This window comes from Danio aesculapii, chromosome 19 (genome assembly GCF_903798145.1).
Source record: "Danio aesculapii chromosome 19, fDanAes4.1, whole genome shotgun sequence".
Taxonomy (NCBI): domain Eukaryota; kingdom Metazoa; phylum Chordata; class Actinopteri; order Cypriniformes; family Danionidae; genus Danio; species Danio aesculapii.
Window position 1 is genome coordinate 1292760 of NC_079453.1, and position 17500 is coordinate 1310259.

A 17500-nucleotide genomic window follows, 5' to 3' on the forward strand; every position below is an offset into this window, starting at 1 on the left:
TTCATTAGTACGAACAAAAAATTCAATCAGATTCTTCAATTGTGTTGAACAGAAGGAACTCAACACGTTTGGAACTAGAGTAGGGTGAATAAATGATGAGCGTTTTCATTTTGGGGTGAACTGACCCTTTAAGAGTAGAAGAATCGAGACTTCTGATTGCATGTTTGAGGACAATTGAGACACTCGTGAGACGCTGATGAGAAACATCCTAGCATGATCTGTGTTTAATCAAACTGCTGTCTCAGAGAAATATATCTGTGTCATCTGATATCGCGGACATGTGATCTGTGCATGGATAGATGAGATCTTTATGATGGATGATAAGATTTACGAGGTCTGAATGAGGACTTTGATCATTCTTTACAGAACAGGCCAAAAACACGGACTGCATCAGATAATGAGGACATTTAAAAGAAGAAAGAAAGAGAATCTCTCACTCTTCTGTGGTTATCGCTATATGATGAGTCTCAGAGAGATAGTTGATACTATTGAGTTCACTCAGAAATTACCCGTCATTATTTTAAAGGCACAGTTCACACTCAAATGGACACTCTGTCATGATTTACCCTCCCTTTACTTGTTCCAAAACTGAGTTTCTTTTATGCATCCATCACTCTATCCATCCAACTGTCTGTCCATCCATCTTCATCAGTATATCCATCTAGACATCTATATCTATTCATGTATTCTCCAGTATATCCATTCATCCATCCATCCATCCATCCATCTTTATTAGTATATCCATCCATCCATCCATCCATCTTCATCAGTATATCCACCCATCCATCCATCCATCTTAATTAGTATATCAATCCATCCATCCATCCATCCATCCATCTTCATTAGTATATCAATCCATCCATCCATCCATCCATCCATCTATCCATCTTCATCAGTATATCTATCAATCCATCCATCCACCCATCCATCCATCCATCCATCTTCATTAGTTTATCCATCCATCCATCCATCTTCATTGGTTTATCCATCCATCCATCTATCCATCCATCCACCCACCCGTCTTTATCAGTATATCTATCAATCCATCCATCCATCCATCTCCATCAGTTTATCCATCCATTCATCCATCCATCTACCTATCTTCATTAGTATATCAATCCATCCATCCATCTATCCATCTTCATTAGTATATCAGTCCATCCATCCATCCATCCATCCATCCATCCATCCATCTTCATTAGTATATCAATCTATCCATCCATCCATCCATCCATCCATCCATCTTCATTAGTATATCCATCCATCCATCCATCCATCCATCCATCTTCATTAGTATATCCATCCATCCATCCATCTTCATTAGTATATCCATCCATCCATCCATCTTCATTAGTATATCAATCCATCCATCCAACCATCCATCCATCTATCCATCCACCCATCTTCATCAGTATATCTGTCAATCCATCCATCCATCCATCCATCCATCTTCATTAGTTTATCCATCCATCCATCCATCTATCCATCCATCCACTCACCCATCTTTATCAGTATATCTATCAATCCATCCATCCATCCATCTCCATCAGTTTATCCATCCATTCATCCATCCATCCATCATCTATCCATCTACCCATCTTAATTAGTAACCCCTGCAGGGTTTAGCTCCAACTTGCCTCAACACACCTGCCTGGATGTTTCAAGTATACCTAGTAAGACCTTGATTAGCTTGTTCAGGTGTGTTTGATCAGGGTTGGAGCTAAAATCTGCAGGACAGCGGACCTCCAGGAACAAGTTTGGTGATGCCTGATCTATACCATCCATCCATCAGTATATCCATCCATCTATCTATCTATCTATCTATCTATCTATCTATCTATCTATCTATCTATCTATCTATCTATCTATCTATCTATCTATCTATCTATCTATCTATCTATCTATCTATCTATCTATCTATCTATCTATCTATCTATCTATCTATCTATCTATCTATCTATCTATCTATCTATCTATCTATCTATCTATCTATCTATCTATCTATCTATCTACCTGTCCGTCCGTCCGTCTCTCCATGTGGTTTGTTTGTTTATGTGTAGCAGTGGTTTCCCGGTGTTTGCTGATGACTGTGTTTTACACCGAGGTGAGCAGAGATTATGTAAGGCTGTGAATCTGCTGATTGTGTTTTTGCTGCTGGAGGTTTTGAGGTGTGGTTCTGCTTAATAATACCTGATAACCCCACTGAACCTGCTATTTAGAGTTTGACCAGAAGACACATCATCATTACACACACACACACACACATACGGCTGGGTAGACTCTTCACAGCTTGCACAACATATATAATATCCCAGAGATCGTGTCTTCATGCACTATGAACACTGAGAGTGACAGATAGTGTTATCTAGAAGTGAATAACCTTTAGGAGACTCATATATTAAGTATTGTTTGGATTTATTTACAACTTTCATTTCTACAAAACACACCAGACAATCAAACGTGAAAATCCTTCACACTGACTGTGATGTATTATAAACTATTATGGTTTAAAAGTGTATCCAGCAGATATATTTAAAACATTTCAGTTCAAAATATAGTACAGAAATATCATATAGGTATTTACTAATAAACAAACATTAAAGTTGGTGTATAAACAGTGAATTTATGATCCATAATGATGAACAATGTAGAATAAAAACTTAATAGAGAAATAATACTAAAGTTTTCTTTGCTTTAAAGTGCAAAAACCTGATTTTTTTTTACAAAACAATTGAATTATTATTTTAAATACTAAAATAAAACTATTCTGGCAACACTTTACAACAAGTTTCAGGTTGTTAACATGAACTAAGACAGAAAAATACCTCAAAAATATTTATTAATCTTAGTACACACTAATTTCCACATTATTAATCACAGAAAATATGTTAATATTATTGAAAGTACCAGATCAAGATGTAACGTTAGATGCAAATTAACAGGATTTATAAACATGGACACAGATTAATAAATACTGTAACAAAAATATGTATAATTGTTACTTGACAGATTACTGTAAAGTGTTACTGATATTTCCGTATGAAAACACTCAATGATATGCACACATTTCATAGGTTCTGGAAAGATATTTAAAAACAATGCACAAATAAAAACCCATTCAGAGCCCGATCTGGTCTTCATAAAAGGACAAAAGCAATAAAATTCCCCAGCCGCTCAAAAGTCCCAGATTTTGCAATATAAATATGAGCCACGGTCTCTGACTGTCCACGTGAATCAGCGTAGGAAGCTTGAGGAGGAAAAACAAAGAGAGAAAGGATTCTTTTGAGTCTCTGTTGACATCAGAACCAGTATTGGAGAAAATGACTTTTAAAAGTGATGCACTACAGTGTAATGATTACGGTCTTGTACTTTTTAGGGAAAGTAAAGTGTTGAGTTGTTAGTAGCTAGTTTGTTATAATATATAAAATGCAATAGTCACCATTACATTGGAATTTACCCTGCTGGATCGTTCAATTATTTTTATCATTTAAATTTCATTCAAATGATTATTTAAGTGAAGTTTCATAAACTAATTTCGAGAGGAGCACGTGATATGACAGCCTGATCTCACGAGAAAACCTAAGTATTTTACGTTTTGTCAGTTTAGTGGCTAATTCGTACGAATTCGTATGAGTTCAGTCGTACGAAATTGAACGATTTTAAAAAGGAGGCGTGGCACCTAACCCCGCCCCTAAACCCAACCGTCATTGGGGGATGAGCAAATCGTACTAAATTGTACGAATTAGATCGTACGAATTCGTACGAATTAGCCACTAAATCAAAAAGTTACGAATTGCCGTGAGATTGTGTTGGAAATGATTGAGCACGTCTGGCCGCTCATCTGTAATCAGTAATAATCCAATCAGAGTGATCCTAGTTTACTATAAATGGATCATTTTCTCCCTACTGCTCTATCTTCGTTTGGAAGAATCCCCCCTTCCACCCCATCTCCTCCTTTTCCTCCCTTTTCTAAAGGGGGAGCTCTCGAGACCTGCCTGATCTCGGATCTCCTGGCATGCTTATCGACCGGGCGGGAGCCCAGGGCTCAAATATCTCCGAGCTCAGGGTTCTCTCCCGGGACAGCATGCCAAACCTGCTTTATACGCCAAGCATATCTAAGTGGGAACTCTTGAAATATTATCCTTCTATTTTCTCTGTATTGCATCATTTAGGTTTTGTATAATAATGTATTTTTACTTAATTTTTTATAGTAACTGCTGACTCACTTGACACGCGCACGTACAAAATAATAATAAAAATGATATAAAATGGATTACGATATAAAAACGTATATTTTTGACATTTTGACCAATGCAAGAATCTTTTACGGCAAAGGCTGAAGGAAATGTATATTAATTTCTGTACAGTTACCGGTGCAACTGTCGACATTTTGTGTGAAAAAGTAACTCGGATATTTTCTGTAAGTAATCTGATTACTTTTCAAGTTACTTGTAATGCTTAATCATTTTTCTTGGAAAAGAAGAAGTAATGCGTTTCTGTACCTGTTGCTTAAAAAAGTAATCTGATTAAGTAACTCAAGCTACTTGTAATGCTTTTTCTAAAAAGTAATGCATTACTTCAATAGTTATTTAAAAAGTAATCAGATTACATAACTCATTTTACTTGTAATGCTCTTTCATTTCTATTGGAAATGAAACTGTTATGTGTTATTTTATTTTACTCATTTTATGTAATCTGATTATGTAACTCAAGCTACTTGTATTGCTTATACATTTTTTCTGGGAAATGAAAAAGTAATGCGTTATTGTAACATTTACTTGAAAAAAGTAATCTGATTATGTAACTCAAGTTACTTGTAACGCTTTTACAAAGTTACTTTACTGATTACCTGAAAAAGTAATCGGATTACTCGATCGCAGTTGTAATGCTTTTTTTGAAAAAGTAATGTTACTTTACTAGCTACTTGAAAAAGTAATCGGATTGCATAATAAACTTCAGTTACATTTATATTTAGTCATTTTTCAGATGCTTTTGTCCAAAGCGGCTTACAATTAAGGAGGCATTCAGCAAGAAAAGACAATTACTTGAGTTACTTGTAATTCTTTTTAATTTTTCTTGAAAATGAAAAAGTAATGTGTGACAACTAGTTACTTGAAAAAGTAATCGGATTACGTAACTCATTTTACTTATAATGCTATTTAATTTTTCTTGCAGATATAAAAGTAACGTCTTACTAAAAAAATTCTGTATAACGTACTTGTAATATAATTTACATGTAATTTGTTTTCAAAAATAAAAAAGTAATGAATTACTTTTTATCAGTTAAATAGAAAAAAACTATTGGATTATGTAACTTAAGTTACTGCTTTTTCTAAAAAGTATTGCAATTGTTTACTTGAAAAAGTAATCAGATTACATAGCTCGAGTTACTTGTGATGCTTTTTCATTTTTCTTGGAAATGTTAAAGTAATTTTTCAAAATGCAATGTTACTTTACTAGTTACTTCAAAAAGTTAATGGATTACATAATTCAAGTTAAATCTTTTTTAATCGAAAAGCAATGTGTTACTTTGCTAATTACTTGAAAAAGTAATTGATTGTGTAAATTGTTTTTACATTTTTCTTGCAAATGAAATAGTAATGTGCCACTACTAGTTACTTGAAAAAGTAATTAGATCATGTAATTCAAGTTACTTGTAATGCTTTTTTGAAAAACTAATGCGTTACTTTAGTTACTTGTAAAAGTAATCAAATTACATAACTCAAGTTACTGTTAATGCTTTTTAATTTTTCTTGGACTACTAGCTACTTGAAAAAGTAATCGGATTACGTAATTTAAGTTAAGTAACCTGTTACTTTACTAGTTACATGAAAAAGTAATCGGATTACGTAATTTGTTAAGTAACGTGTTACTTTACTAGCTACTTGAAAAAGTAATCGGATTACATAATTTAAGTTAAGTAATGTGTTACTTTACTAGCTACATGAAAAAGTAATCGGATTACGTAATTTAAGTTAAGTAACGTGTTACTTTACTAGTTACATGAAAAAGTAATCGGATTACGTAATTTAAGTTAAGTAACGTGTTACTTTACTAGTTACATGAAAAAGTACACAGACTACGTAATTTAAGTTAAGTAACGTGTTACTTTACTAGTTACATGATTAAGTAATCACATTACTTAATTTGTTAAGTAACGTGTTACTTTACTAGCTACTTGAAAAAGTAATCGGATTACATAATTTAAGTTAAGTAACGTGTTACTTTACTAGTTACATGAAAAAGTAATCGGATTACGTAATTTAAGTTAAGTAACATGTTACTTTACTAGTTACATGAAAAAGTAATCGGATTACATAATTTAAGTAATGTGTTACTTCACTAGTTACTTAAAAAAGTAATCGCATTATGTAATTTAAGTTAAGTAATTTGTTACTTCACTAGTTACTTGAAAAAGTAATCGGATTACATAAAGTATTGCATTACTTTTTCAAAAAAGCATTACCAGTAACTTAAATTGTGTAATCAAATTACTTTTTCAAGTAACTAGTAATTTAAGGTACTTGTAATGCTTTTCCAATAAGCAATGCATTACTTTATGCTTTACTCCCAACACTTATTATCATCGTATTAGAGAAACAAAACTTCACTGTGAGTTTATATAATGGTGCTTTTTTAAACACTCGATTGCTGCTGTTTTTGACAGTTTTTCACTTAAGTCTCAACGTACCATGTCTGCCAGGCCGACGTACAGAAAGAGTCCTGCAGTTACGGCAGAGATCCACTGCTCTGCGGCTGAATCTGTGGAGACGGAGAGCGCGATGTACAGGCCGATGAAGGAGGTCAGAGAACTGCCGAAGTTCAGAAGAAGTGCTCGTTTCACTGACACGCCACAGTGCAGCAGCACTGCGAAATCACCTGACAACACACACACTCTTTAAGCTGTAAATAGATTTAACATGACTTGAGTACAATTTACAAGAAAATATGATTTCAGTTTTTACACTTTAACTCAAAAGGTGGCAACACGGTGGCTCAGTGTTTACACTGCCACCTCACAGCAAGAGTTTGCATGTTCTCCCAGTGTTGGCGTGGGTTTCCTCCGGGTGCTTCTGTTTCCCCCACAGTACAAACACATGCAATATAGGGGAAATGATGAACTAAATTGGCCGTAGTGTATAAGTGTCTGTGAATGGGTGTTTTCCAGTACTGGGTTGCAGCTAGAAGGGCATCCGCTGTGTAAAAAATATGCTGGATAAGTTGGCGGTTCATTCTGCTGTGGCGACCTCTGATGAACAAAGGGACTATGCCGAAGGAAAATGAATATATAAATGAACTCAAACGGTCATGATCCGCACTTTAAGCAATTGCTTTATTTATTTATTTATTTATTTATTTATTTATTTATTAACTTTTAAGTTTTTACACTTTTAAAATTGTGTGCACATTTCCTTCAATGTGTTACTTTCCCTACAATTGCTTCAGAAAATTACTGGCAATTACTGATGCTAGTTTTGCCAGTAAATTAAAGATCTCACTGGTTTCTTTCCTCAATAAAAAATATGGGGAATATATATATATATATATATATATATATATATATATATATATATATATATATATATATATATATATATATATAATAAATAAATAAATAAATATACTAAGAATTTTAAACTCAGAAATTGGTTGTAAATGTAACAAATATTAGCAAGGAACAGCAAGGAATTGCATTTTCTTGCTAAATTTACAATAATTATTTTTTTGTGTCTCGATACGATTTTAAAATGAGCAACAGGGGTCGAATTAAGACAGCTTGATTCTCGGCTTATTTTTTTTACAATAACTGTAAGTAATATTCACCTCAAAACCAAAACAAATAAATAGTACATTAAATTTTGAGAACAAATGAAGAGTTCAGATGCAAAAACCTCTAAATGCCGTCTGAAATTCTCCTAAAATAAGCATTTTTTACAGCTTCCTTTATTTATGTTCAGTTATTTCACTTTAAATGCAATGAAAAGAACTTATTTGTCACTATAAAAGTAAATTATTAAGCCTACACACAAGAGTCTGAGAAAAATGCTAATTTTAGAAGAAAATATTAAATGGCATTTAGAGGTTTTTGCATCGAAACTCTTTTGTTATTTAATGGAGCACTTTTTCTGCATAAAACAACAACAACAACGACAAAAAAGGTGCTACGAATTAAAATTAAAACATTAAAAACATTAAAAAATGACACACTGTCCCTCTTCCCAACATGGAAAACCAGCAACAATCAAAAATGCATGATTATATGCTATCATGGCTTTGCAATCAATTATAATAGAAGTCAATGGGGCAAAAACAGCCCCCAACATAACCAAAGGGGAGTCAATTTGAACAGTACACAAGAGCTAAACATGAACTGTGTGTAATTTCAGGTTGTGTCCATTATAAGTAATAGATGTTTGTGGACGGTGTGTGGTGTTTTAGTTAACAGTAGTGTCTCTGGCTAAATAAAGAAGCAGAGATCAGTGTTGTCCAGTGTCCTGAGTGGGCAGAAAGCATGAGGAAAGCATCAGGCGCGGTTCTGAACTCACTCGTATCTAATCTGAGATTATCTGGAACATTCATGACTCACATCAGGAAAGCATGAAGAGAAACCGCTGCTCATCACTTCTCAAAGTCCTTCAGCGGAGTTTAGCTATCAGAGTTTATCACAGAGCAAACACTGAGAGCAGATTCAGACAGAGGAAAAACCCCCCGCTGACCACACCGACAACACACTCGTTATCATGAAAAATTTGCTGCTTTAACTTTTATGAATACCGTCTTGTTAAGCAGTGGGGGAAATAAGTACTGAACAAGTCACCATTTTTATCAGAAAACATATTTCTAAAGGTGCCGTTGACTTGAAATGTTCTCCAGATGTTAATAGCAACCAAAGAAATCCATATATGCAAAGAAAACAAATCTAGTTAGTTAGCAAATGAAGTTATGCATACTGAAATGACACAACGAAAAAAGTATTGAACACATGAAGAAAGGAAGGTGTAGTTGGGCAGTGAATGCCCAGACAGCAGCTGAAATATCTCAGTAGTTCTTCAGCAACCCTCTGCCCTTCCTCAGTGTAAATGAATATCAGCTGCTTCAGTCCAACATCTACATTAGCAGGAGGATGAAGACGAAGCCAGGGTGGACATTTCAGCAAGACAATGATCCAAGGAGACTCTCAGATGCTTTCAGAGAAAGAAAACCAAGCTGTAGAATGGCCCAGCCAATCTCCTGATCCGAATCCAATAGAAAATCCAGAATAAGGCTCAGATTTGATGGATGAGATCCACAGAAGCATCAAGATTTTTGTGAGAAACTCACACATGAGCAATGCATGTGACTTCATTCTCCATATGAGAGGCGTCTTTAAGCTGCAGCACCAAAAAATCCTTTTATATAAAGTATTAAATACATTTCAGCAGTTCAGCGCTTTCTCCTGTCCTTTCATTCTTGTGACACAGAACAAATTTTTCAGATCTTTATTTATTTATTTACTTTTTTAATGTTTGTATTCTTTGGGTTTTTACCTAAATCTGCTTCCATTCCATGTCAACAGCTCGTTTAGAAATATTATTCCCAGGGAAAACATTACAGTGTGTTCAACACTTATGTCCCCCGCTGTAACACTGCTCAAACACTGCTGAAGTACTGCATGGAGATGAGGGAAAACCTGCACATTCGCAGAGTTTGTGATGAAGACGAGCTTGAATCTTGCAATTGTGTTTGCACTCAAAAAATGACGTTTGCTGCTTGTTCAAACTACTTGTTCTACACAATTCTTAATTTTTTTGTGAGGACAACTTAATTGTTTTATGTTCAATCCACTTAAATTTGTAAAAACAATTAAGTTAACTGAATCAGTTTGTGTTAGGACAAGATGAAGAAATTGTGTGGAAGCCCAGCATTTTTTACAGTGTGTGTAATTATTAATTTAGATTTAGACTTTTTATTATTATAATTGTTATATTTATCAAATATCTGATCTGTTTGTTTGTTGTTTTTTTTGTCATTTATGTCTTATTTACTGTATTATTATAATTTTTTTATTTTTATTATTTAATGATTTTAGTATACTACATACTTGACGTGCTTTGGCAATACTGTGTTGAACGTCATGCCAATAAAGCAACTTGAACTTGTGCGTAAGTGTGTGTGTGTCTCACCTAACTCATGCGGCAGCTCGTGACAGAGGACCGCCAATGATGTGGCCAAACCTGAACGCCATGAGATGGAAAAAGCAGCGCCGATGGCCAGACCGTCCGCAAAGTTATGGATCCCATCACCAATGGTGATCATATAGGGAAGCAGACGCTGCTCTGAGGATGAGAGGCAACAGTGTTTACAGGGTATTATAAACATGACATATTATCATCATCTCTACACTGTAATAATATCCCTAAATTAGCAGTAGTTCCTGTTTTGTGATTCATGTTTTCATTTTTCCTGTTTATTTCTGCTTTTGAGTTGCATTATGGCATCTTGATCTTTCTTCCAACAACTTTTTAACCCTGAAGAAGTGACTTTTATTGTCATGTGTAATAGTGTGCAGTGCTATATCGTCTGGATGTTTGTTGTATATAAACCTTGTAATAAACTGCAGCACATTTTCTGTTATTTTACAGACTTATTTCTCTAGATATTATTTCTTACACATTATAACATCTCTATGCACCATTAAATCTACCTTTTTTGGATACTTTAGGTTCTAGGAAGGACTTCTCATTTTTTTCAGCATCCACCTTCAAAAACAACAATTAAAAATATAATTATTAACAACAACAACAACAACAACAACAACAACAACAACAACAACAACAGAAACAGCAACAACAACAACAACAGCAACAGCAACAGCAACAGCAACAGCAACAACAACAGAAACAGCAACAACAACAACAACAGCAGCAGCAACAACAACAGAAACAGCAACAACAACAACAGAAACAGCAACAACAACAACAACAGCAGCAGCAACAACAACAGAAACAGCAACAACAACAACAGAAACAGCAACAACAACAGAAACAGCAACAACAACAACATCTCTCATCCTTTTAACCTGAATTACTAAAATAACCATAGACAAAAACACACAAAAAGTTACAAAACGTACAACTAAAACAAATATGTATTCATTATAAATATATATTAATTTATACAACAGAACTACTAAAACATTAAATATAAAAATTAATACACTTTCAAGATTCAAGTAAAATGTAAAAAAAAAGCAAAACAAAGTAAGTTTCCTCGATAAGAACAAATAAAACATAATATAATAACAAATAAAAACACTAGTAAACAAAATGACTGAAAGCTTAAAAATATAGAAAGATCACTAAAACCATGAAGTGAAAATGAAGAGTGTAAAAACTAAAACAAAATCACGAAAACGTTTAAATTAAAATGGAAAATATCAAATTAAACACAATTAATAATGATCAATATATACCTTTTATATTATAATGAAACTATAAATTAAACAATTAACATTTAAATAAAATCAAAATGATGAAAACTTACTGAAATCAAAATAAAATCAGTACAGTCATCTTATTTCAAGAGTTCACACTTAGCTGATAATCAATAAAGCGTATTTGGCATGATGTCTCAGGAGAGAGCCCTGAGCTCGTAATATCCTCGAGCCCGGGGCTCCCTCCCGTTAGAAGGGCGAGAGGGGAGTTTGAGCTCAGGTAGGTCTCGAGAACTCCCCTGCTTGTCGCCGTGTGAGAAGTGTAAACTAGGGTTGTTTTCGGTGATAATTTGGTTTAGTCGATTGGCTATGGTTTGTTTTTGGATGGTGGGAGGAAACCGGGGAACCCGGGGGAAACCAACGCAAACACGGGGAGAACATGCAAACTCCGCACAGAAACACCAACCAGCCCAATAAGAGGTTAGACCAGCGGTGTTCTTGCTGTGAGGCAACAGTGCTAGCCACTGGGCCACCGTGACGCCCTATCGGAAAAAGGGGGTGGAAGTAGGGGTGGAAGGGGGGGAAGCTTCAAGACGAAGATAACTGGAGTGAGAAACTCTGGTTATTTATAATGCTTCAGTAATCATCTAATGGGTCAGATTATGGAGCTAATGAGGAGCCAGCCATGTTGATCATAAGCACGTGATCCTCTCGAAATTAGCTTATAAATAAACCACACTTAGACCTAAAGGTGCACTAAGAAATAATTAAAAAACGCTTTTAACACTGGGGGGCGGGGTCATATTGGGTTAATATGGGCATGTTTGTTTTGGTGCTGTTTTACCTTTTATGTCATTTGGCAAAATTCACTAATGGCGAGTCCAGACTGCAGGATTTTAGCCTTGATTTTGACTCAGCGACAGGTTTTGAGGAATCACTGACAAATGGCTGAAATCACAAGCAAATCGTTACTCGTTCACGTGAGGAATGATCTGAGCGAATCGCAGATGAGTCGCCAACACCCGTCAGATATTTGGCATGCTCAATATCTGGAGCTGTCTGTGATTCAAATCATGCCATGTGAAATGTGTTCTGATTGAATATAACATCGTGATTACCTACAGCCAATGAGAGAGCAGCATCCACTAGTGTGGGTATCTGCAGGGCAGCGGGAGGCTGACGGAGAAGTTAAAACCGCTCATTTTTGGTCTATTTGGACCCAAGAAATGGAGGAAAACCTAGTGGAAATTTGGCAGGAGCATCCGTGTCTGTTTGACGTGTCATCTGAGCAATACCACAACCGGGTCCAAACAGAATAAGGTTGAGGAGAAATGGCTAATTCCCTTCAAAAGCCAGCCGAGCAAAATAAGTCCATTTTCTACCTCACTGAAAGCTTCTTTCTCATTGTGTAGTTAATAATAACAGATGAACTGCGTGACCTCGCATTGTTTCCAGGTCACTTCTCTCGTGTTTGGTTGTTAGATGTAGTTTTTTGGATGTTTTGTCGGCGATTCTTCCTATCGTAATGCAGTGTGAACCCCTCTGCTGTCGATCCATCTCATAGTGTAAACACAGCACCGACACAACGCTGCCCCAGATAGTCATGCAGTGTGAAAACATCTGTGACGCAACTACTTTAGAATTCCTGCCGTCTGAACTCAGCATTAGTGCACCTTTAAGCATGAGCAGTATTTTGCACATTACAAACACAGTGTATTTCTCACCAGATCAGCCTGTGAGTTGGAGTTTTTTTTCTGCCTCTCTCTCTGATACATCTGGATGACTTTCCCATGATCGCAGTGATGAACATCAGAGACGTCCTGCCATGTTACAGTCAAATTTAAGCACTTTTCAAAATCATTTACAGCTGCGACAAAATGCGTATTCACATATATACACACACACAAACTTCATAGTGCACTATATCAGAATCTATTTGTTATATAGTATTTACTATAGTAAGTGAAAATGTTGATGGCATGTTTGCCCTTAGCCTAACATAGATGCTCACATCTTAAAGGTGACCAAATATGCCCCTTTTTACAAGATGTGTAAAATGCGTCTCTGATGTCTCTAGTGTGTGTGTGTGTGAAGCTGAAAATAGCACACAAATAATGTTCTCTAACTCTTTAACTGACTCTTTTAGGCTTTGATCCTAATTGTGTGGTGTTTTGGTGACTGTCGCTTTAAATGCAAATGAGATTGTGCTCTTTATAGAAGAGGGCGGAGCTACAAATGCCCGTGTGTCAGCATAGTGGCAGATTCAAAAACAAGACTGAGGTCGTAAGCTAATGAGGGAGAGGTGGGCGGGGCTTTCCCCCTCTGATGACATCATACAAAGGGAGAATGTCAATCAAAGTGTTTCTGCAGACTGTTTTAATCAAGTCTGATTATAAACAATACAATTAATACATGATTACCATTAGAAGCTGGATATATTCACACACTGCTGACACATAGCTGTGTTAAAACCCCTTATAAACGTGATTTTTGCATAATAGGCCTCCTTTAAATAGTTAATTATTATTATTATGAAAGCAACATAATTATAGTTTCAAGCACTTTATCCAAAATCTAAGCACTTTTCAAACCTTGAAAGTTTAAAATTGCTGCATTTTCAAGGATTTCCAGCTCCTGTAAGAACTGGAGCATTCTGGGATTGCATTAATATTGATCATTTGTGGAGGATTTAAGGAAATACTCACTTCTTCATGGTTATGATGATGGTGATGGTGATGATGCTGTGGGCGAGTGATGATGGAAAATATGCCCTCCATCAGGTAGAAGAAATAGATGCCTGCTATAAGCACCAGCAGCTTGTACACATAATCAAAGTTGTGGTCCTTGTGATCGTTTCCTTCTTCATGAACGTGGAGGCCTAAGAACTGCACGCAGATGGACAGGAATATGTTAATATTCGCTAAAGAGCCTCGAAATTGAAGCTTTGTACAATATGTGATGTCATTTCAGCTGAAGTTGAAGATAGGGGCGGGGTATAGCAAGTAGCCCCTCCCACTTTGAAAAAAAAAATAGCCAATAGTGTTTTGTTTATGTCGCGGCTCTGCCAATCAAAAAGCTGAAAGTGAAAGTGAAAAGTAAAATGACGAAAATCTACAAATGAAAATGGAAAATATATCAAAAAACTAAATTGGATGATTAAAATAAAATAAAATAAAATAACATAAAATTGAATAAAATAAAATAAAATAAAATAAAATTGAATAAAATAAAATTGAATAAAATAAAATAAAATAAAATTGAATAAAATAAAATAAAATAAAATTGAATAAAATAAAATAAAATAAAATAAATAAAATAAAATTGAATAAATAAAATAAAATAAAATAAAATAAAATAAAATAAAATAAAATAAAATAAATAAAATTGAATTGAATAAAATAAAATAAAATAAAATAAATAAAATAAAATAAATAAAATAAAATAAAATAAAATTGAATAAAATAAAATAAAAAAATAAAATAAAAAATAAAAAAATAAAATAAAAAATAAATAAAATAAAATAAAATTGAATAAAATAAAATAAAATAAAATAAAATAAAATTGAATAAAATAAAATAAAATAAAATTGAATAAAATAAAATAAAATTGAATAAAATAAAATAAAATAAAATAAAATAAAATAAAATTGAATAAAATAAAATAAAATAAAATAAAATTGAATAAAATAAAATTGAATAAAATAAAATAAAATAAAATAAAATAAAATTGAATAAAATAAAATAAAATTGAATAAAATAAAATAAAATAAAATAAAATAAAATAAAATTGAATAAAATAAAATAAAATTGAAAATTGAATAAAATAAAATAAAATAAAATAAAATACAACAAAAACTAACATTTTAGGCAAATCAATACAAAAAATCAATGTCACTTTCAGCTGAAGAATTAGCCACTCCCCCTGTTACAAATAACCAATAGCGTTTGTTTATGTCACGGCTCTGAGCTATAAAAAAGTGAAAATGAAAAACATGAAAAACAAAATGACAAATACTTTCAAATTAAAATGCAAAATATGAAATGAAATAAAAAACCTAAAATAATTTCAAAGCTAAACTAAATTAAACCAAACTAAAACAAGAATTTAAGGCAAAATAAAATAAAAAATCAAGTAGCTCCTCCCCCTTTTAAAAACAGCCAATAGTGTTTCGTTTAGGTCACAGCTCTGACATTCAAATCTGGAACTGAAATTGAAAAATATAAAGGAATGAATGAATAAATATGAGTTTCATTTCCAACACAGAAAAACCAATCACAAGAGAACTAGCCAGCTGGCCAATCAGAGTACAGTTGACTCATGGAAGGGGGAGGGGCTTACAGAATATAAGCACTGAACTGACTCAAACAAACTGCATCAAATTAATTGCAAAATGATTCAAATCTTGGGCGACACAGTGACTCAGTGGTTAGCACTGTCGCCTCACAGCAAGAAGGTCGCTGGTTTGAGTCCCGGCTGAGCCAGTCGGCATTTCCGTGTGGAGTTTGCATGTTCTCCCCATGTTGGTGTGGGTTTCCTCCGGGTGCTCCGGTTTCCCCCACAGTCCAAACACATGCGCTATTGGTGAATTGGGTAAGCTAATTTGTTTACAGTGTGAATGAGAGTGTATGGGTGTTTCCCAGTGATGGGCTGCAGCTGGAAGAGCATCCTCTCTGCAAAAAATATGCTGGATAAGTTGGCGGTTCATTCCGCTGTGGTGACCTCTGATGAATAAAGTGACTAAGCCTAAGGAAAATGAATGAATGAGTTAATAATTCTAATCTTAAACACACAATCTGAGTCTCACTCAACTTAGCTTCATTTAAACCTGTTGCGGGAGACTCCAAATCAAATCAAATACCATGTGACCTGCACTTTAAGGCTAACATCTTGATACTAACATTTTGATTTGGTGGTACTTTAGATTTTTGATTTCCCAGTTGCTCTGTTCTGTGATTCTGTCTGAGCTCAATAAGTGAGTTGTGTTCCCCGCAGCGATCTGCTTATTCCCACTCAGGCCGATGACAGGCCGCAGTTCTGTTGACACGGATCTAAACGGATGAGAGAATGTGGGCGAAATCCAGCGCTCCGGGGAAATAACGGGTGCCAGAGCTGCCGCGGAGAGCCATTCGGCCTCGATAAAGCAACACATGTACAGCTCTGAGAACAGTCTCACAGTAATGCAGGGAGAATTAAGGCCTGTTCACACCGTGCACCATAACACTAAAGATATATTTCTTTCATTCATTCATATGAATGAATGAATTAAAGTTGAATGATTTAATGAAAGTTGAATGAATTCATTCATTCAACTTTCATTCAATCATTCAACTTTCATTCATTCATTCATTCATTCATTCATTCATTCATTCAACTTTCATTCATAATTCATTCATTCATTCATTCATTCATTCATTCATTCATTCATTCATTCAATCATTCAACTTTCATTCATTCATTCATTCATTCATTCATTCATTCATTCATTCATTCAACTTTCATTCATTCATTAATTTATTCATTCATTCATTCATTCATTCAATCATTCAACTTTCATTCATTCATTAATTCATACATTCATTCAATCATTCAACTTTCTTTCTTTCATTCATTCATTCATTCATTCATTCATTCATTCATTCATTCATTCATTCAACTTTCATTCATTCATTCATTCATTTATTCATTCATTCATTCAATCATTCAACTTTCATTCATTCATTCATTCATTCATTCATTCATTCATTTATACATTCATTCATTCAATCATTCAACTTTCATTCATTCATTCAACTTTCATTTATTCATTCATTCATTCATACATTCATTCAATCATTCAACTTTCATTCATTCATTCATTCATTCATTCATTCATTCATTCATTCATTCATTCATTCATTCATTCAACTTTCATTCATTCATTCATTCATTCATACATTCATTCAATCATTCAACTTTCATTCATTCATTCATTCATTCATTTATTCATTCAATCATTCAACTTTCATTCATTTATTCATTCATTTTCCTTCAGCTTAGTCAATGATTTATCAGAGGTTGCCACAGCAGAGTGAACCGCCAACTATTCCA

At 34.1% G+C, this 17500-nt stretch overlaps 1 protein-coding gene across 1 annotated transcript in view; it reads right to left on the reverse strand.

Annotated features, from left to right (window-relative positions):
- Positions 1-2396: 2396 nt before the first annotated feature.
- Positions 2397-17500, reverse strand: part of slc39a4 (solute carrier family 39 member 4) — a 27628-nt gene continuing 12524 nt past the window's right edge. Inside the window, exons 7-12 of the mRNA XM_056480535.1 lie at positions 14119-14298; positions 13138-13233; positions 10685-10739; positions 10164-10316; positions 6692-6879; positions 2397-3247 (exon numbers count right to left, since the gene is read on the reverse strand). Coding sequence (XP_056336510.1) covers positions 3119-3247; positions 6692-6879; positions 10164-10316; positions 10685-10739; positions 13138-13233; positions 14119-14298 — 801 coding nt within the window. The 3' untranslated portion in view covers positions 2397-3118. The remainder of the gene's footprint in view (positions 3248-6691; positions 6880-10163; positions 10317-10684; positions 10740-13137; positions 13234-14118; positions 14299-17500) is intronic.